Genomic DNA, 4,550 nt, shown 5'->3' with positions numbered 1-4,550 from the left:
TGGCAATCACCACCTCCTGTCTTTCCCTTCAAAATCTCCATGGTTTCAAGCTGAGAAATCTGCCTTCTCCAATTCATGCTGGCTCCCCGCTTGGAGGTATTCTCCAAGGACAGGAATGCCATGTTCCTCCTAAGTTCACCTGGGTTTGTGCTGCCCAAACTGAAACTAGTGCCACAAGTTTCTGAAAGCCAGAGTCTAATCGGGATCATTGGGATCATTAAAGCTCCACCATAATTAACAGTCAATTTCTTATTAGAGCTATTATTTCAACACGCGGCTGGGCGGGACAAAGTTCCATTGTAGGATCTTAAACAACACCAACTGAGTTCCAGTGATGAAAGAAGGGGAAAACACATTGATCTTCATACACAGAGGTGATACTGTTGGCCCCAGGGTCAGCAGGGAAGTTCTGAGTGAATCTACTAAGAGATGGCCTCAAACCATCTATGGTCTCCTTCTCAATCTTAGTATCCAAGGATAAGCTAGGTTTGAAATATAGATGTACTAGCATGGGACAGGGCGGGGGGGGGTGCAGAGATGACAAAAGAGCAGCAACACCACCTACACGTCACATAACTATTTCTTCTTCATGTGCGTGTTAAATATGTATTCGTATTATTACTATTCGGTAGAGAAAATAAGATCAGGAATCTAGATCATTCAATAGTCAGCAAATATCTATTGCCACCTATGCAGGCACAGTAAAAAATATTAGGACTTCACCCAAGGTGACACTGCTGACAAGTAATAAAAAGAAATATTTAAATCCAGTCACCAACCTCAAGTTAGTTCCATTCATGGCGGCTCCTCAGGCTGCGGTCACCATTGGTTTCTGTACACCAGAGTTAAGGAACCATAATGGAAAGGACAACATGGTTCATCCCTTTATTTGTGCTTTTGCAAGGAAAGCCAGCCTTCTCAAACACCTGCTGTCTCCAGGCCCAACTCAATGTAGCCCCCAGTGCCAAATTAGTTCCAGTACTATCCACATGTACAGCACATGTGAGCCTGGAGCTTATGCACCCCTTGACCCAGTGGGCATTTGTAAGGCATTCGTGATACTCCAATAGAGAAAGTTTGCCAAAAGAGATGCTTCTTTTTACATTTTTAGGGTTTCCAGAGCAATGGGATCAGAAGCTAATGAGGTTTGAAAGCTCCTTCTGTTTGGACTGCGGTCTCCAGTGTGGATCCACCTCAAGAGTCTGGGGCCTATTCCTCAAGCACAGCCCTGTCTCTGCTTATGGCATGTGTCCTGTGCCAGCTTTGGAAACAATGCTCACCATCTACTTTGGTTGGCCATCCTCACTGACATGCTCATTAGTTGCATCAGAGAAGGGGCCAGTCATACAAGAGGCTGCCTATCTCAAGAATGCAAAAATCTTCATGAGTGGTCCACCCTGCTCCTGCAATCAAAAGAAGGTGGGGCAACAGCTACAGGACACGGTCACGTCCTAGGCTAGCCTGATCGATAGGTGAGTCAGTGCCTGCAAAGAGTATAAAACCTCAGGTGCTCCAGTGCTCCTCACCAGCATCTCCTCTCCTCACTCACCCTCCCTGGTGCTTTGGGTAAGTGTGGGTTCTACTGGTTGTCTTCCCAGCTGGCCTTGCTCAGGCCTGCATAGGTTAGTGGCCTGGGCTCCTCTCTGCGCTGGGAGATACAGGACCTCTGCCTTCCCTTTGGCACTCATATTCAAAGGGGATTCAGTTCAGGGACAGAGGGCTAAGCTGCTGCTATGCGGGTGGTGTTTCTGGTCTTCTGACTAGAACATAAACTCCACTAAAGAAAGAAAAAGAAAAAGAAAAGACCATCTCCTGATTCTCTGGCACCCCTCTAGGGGAGAGAATGGGGGACAGGCAAGAGACACTGCAGAGGCTATCCACTGGCAACCTGTGCGTGGTTTTAACTCAATGAACCTGATAGATGCCTGTCAGGAGAAGCCGAGTCCACTCCTGGAGAGCAGGGACATTCATCAAGAGTTGTTGTAAACGGGAGAGGTTTTGAGGAGCCACAGAAACAGAACCCTGTTTTACAAAGGCAGGTGTTGTGGCAGGAAAATAACGTGTGATGTGCTGGGAAGCAGCTTCCTGCTAGCTGCAGTTTCCTCTATCAGGCTTGGGGTCTAGCATGTCATAAACGATGTCTGAATGTCTGACTCCTGCTGGTCAAGATGCGGGTCTCGTGTGCCCCATCAGGGTCGATCTGCACTGCCTGGCAGGAGCGCAGCAGAGCCTGTGTGTTCCAATAGCTGATCCCAGGGTCGCATCCTCTGAAGCCAGGGAGGCAGGGCAGACAGCCAGGAGTGTGAAGGACGGGCTGTGCAGAGCACAGGGTGCAGCAGGCCCTAGGTAGAGGTTCACAGCCACAGGAGGCCCGAGTTGGGACTGGAACAGGCGGGAGGGATCGGGCATTGGAGCAGCGCCCTGGGCAGTGTCTGAAGCCGCCTCGGGGAGCCGGGACGGGGAAGCAGGCACCCTAACTGGAGGCTCCTGAGGACTCTTCTCCAAGAGTGGCGATTCTGCTGTTCCCGCCGGGGGCTGGGGCAGCGCCCGGGGAACGGAGTCCAGAGGGCTGCCCTAGCGGGCAGGGCTCGGCGGGCTGCCGGCTCGGCGGGTCCCCGCCTCAGGTCCAGCCAGGCTCCTCTGCTCTCCTTGCAGGCTCCCCTTCCTCCTTAGACAAGATGTCTCACCAGAAAAAGCAGCCCACCCCGTGTCTCCCTGCGTGCTGCGGAAAGGCCTCTGGCGGTGGGGGCGGCGGCGGCGGCGGCGGTGGGGGCGGCGGCGGTGGGGGCGGCGGCGGCGGCTCCAGCTGCGGCGGAGGCGGCGGCGGCTCCAGCTGTGGCGGCGGCGGCTCCTCCGGAGGGGGCATCAAGTACTCCGGCGGCGGCGGCGGCTCCAGCTGCGGGGGCGGCGGCTACTCCGGGGGCGGCGGCTCCAGCTGTGGCGGCGGCGGCGGCTACTCCGGGGGCGGCGGCTCCAGCTGTGGCGGCGGCGGCGGCTACTCCGGGGGCGGCGGCTCCAGCTGTGGCGGCGGCGGCGGCTACTCCGGGGGCGGCGGCTCCAGCTGCGGCGGCGGCTCCTCCGGAGGGGGCATCAAGTACTCCGGGGGCGGCGGCTCCAGCTGCGGCGGTGGCGGCGGCTACTCCGGGGGCGGCGGCTCCAGCTGCGGCGGCGGCGGCTACTCCGGGGGCGGCGGCTCCAGCTGCGGCGGCGGCGGCGGCTCCTCCGGAGGGGGCATCAAGTACTCCGGAGGCGGCGGCGGCGGCTCCAGCTGTGGCGGTGGCGGCTCCTCTGGGGGCGGCGGCTCCAGCTGCGGCGGCGGCTCCTCCGGAGGGGGCAGCAAGTACTCCGGCGGCGGCGGCGGCTCCAGCTGCGGCGGTGGCGGCTATTCCGGGGGCGGCGGCTCCAGCTGCGGCGGCGGCGGCTACTCCGGGGGTGGCGGCGGCTCCAGTCAGCAATACCAGCATCAGAGCTACGGAGGCGGCTCCAGCTGCGGCGGCGGCGGCGGCGGCTACTCGGGCGGCGGCGGTGGCTGTGGCGGCGGCGGCTACTCGGGCGGCGGCGGCGGCTCCGGCTGCGGCGGCGGCGGCTCCTCCGGGGGCGGCGGCGGCGGCTCCAGTCAGCAGTACCAGCATCAGAGCTACGGCGGCGGCTCCAGCTGCGGCGGCGGCTACTCCGGCGGCGGCGGCTCCAGCTGCGGCGGCGGCTACTCCGGCGGCGGCGGCTCCAGCTGCGGCGGCGGCGGCGGCGGCTCCAGCTGCGGCGGCGGCGGCTACTCCGGGGGCGGCGGCGGCTCCAGCTGCGGCGGCGGCGGCTCCTCCGGAGGCGGCGGCGGCGGCTACTACTCACAGCAGACCACCCAGTCCTCGTGCGCCCCTCAGCAGAGCTACGGAGGCGGCTCTAGCGGTGGCTCCGGCGGCTGCGGCGGCGGCTCCGGGGGCGGCGGCGGCGGCTGTGGCGGCGGCGGCTCCTCCGGGGGCGGCGGCGGCTGTGGCGGCGGCGGCTCCTCCGGGGGCGGCGGCGGCTGCTTCTCCAGCTGCGGCGGCGGCGGCGGCGGCGGCGGCGGCTGCGGCGGCGGCTCCTCCGGGGGCAGCGGCGGCGGCGGCTGCGGCGGCGGCTCCTCCGGCGGCTCCTCCGGCGGCGGCAAGGGCGTCCCGATCTGCCACCAGACCCAGCAGAAGCAGGCGCCTACCTGGCCGTGCAAATAAAGTGCTCCCGGGGCCGCGGGCGGCGGGCGCGCTGAGCCTCCTCATGAAATTGCCGCCAGGTCTCCACGCCCGCTCCCCCGCGCCGGCGGGAGGGAAGCCGGGGGCCTGTCCTGTGCACCCGGCCCGCCTCGCAGCCTCCCCTCCCCGGCTTCTGCACCACTACCTCCCAGCTCCGGTAACCTCCTCCCGTCAATAAACGTGCCATTCATGAGCATCCGAGTCCCCTGGAGTCTCTGCACCTCCGCTCCTCCTCCCTGTTCTTCCACCCGTGCTTTCTTGCGCTCACTCCTCCACACACGCTGCGCTGCGCGGGGAGGGAGGGATAGCTGCCCTGTGGCCCACGGA

At 62.4% G+C, this 4,550-nt stretch overlaps 1 protein-coding gene across 5 annotated transcripts; it reads left to right on the top strand.

Moving 5' to 3' along the window:
* The first annotated feature begins 1,474 nt into the window (after positions 1 to 1,474).
* Positions 1,475 to 4,205, top strand: Loricrin (loricrin cornified envelope precursor protein). Of its 5 annotated transcripts, none has more exons than XM_090339879.1 (4): positions 1,475 to 1,566; positions 2,656 to 3,216; positions 3,250 to 3,420; positions 3,478 to 4,205. In XM_090339879.1, exons 2-4 carry the CDS (start codon positions 2,679 to 2,681, stop codon positions 4,203 to 4,205), a joined length of 1,437 nt encoding a protein of 478 aa, XP_090196005.1. In that variant the 5' UTR covers positions 1,475 to 1,566; positions 2,656 to 2,678. The 5 variants fall into 5 exon arrangements, with proteins under 5 accessions (XP_090196005.1, XP_090196004.1, XP_090196003.1 ...); XM_090339878.1 differs by lacking the exon at positions 1,475 to 1,566 and having other exon boundaries at positions 2,679 to 2,787; positions 2,860 to 3,432; positions 3,478 to 3,525; positions 3,823 to 4,205; XM_090339877.1 differs by lacking the exon at positions 1,475 to 1,566 and having other exon boundaries at positions 2,679 to 3,238; positions 3,308 to 3,408.
* The last annotated feature ends 345 nt before the right edge of the window (positions 4,206 to 4,550 follow it).

This window comes from Megascapheus bottae, chromosome 10, assembly GCF_031878675.1.
Source record: "Megascapheus bottae isolate mThoBot1 chromosome 10, mThoBot2.hap1, whole genome shotgun sequence".
Classification (NCBI taxonomy): Eukaryota; Metazoa; Chordata; class Mammalia; order Rodentia; family Geomyidae; genus Megascapheus; species Megascapheus bottae.
The sequence above is the reverse complement of the archived record's forward strand: the minus strand, read 5'-3'. Positions and strand labels throughout refer to the sequence as shown.

What these genes read in the sequence shown, in the direction of transcription:
- Loricrin (XM_090339875.1), top strand. Translation starts at nt 2,679, where the DNA reads ATGTCTCACCAGAAAAAGCAGCCCACCCCGTGTCTCCCTGCGTGCTGC.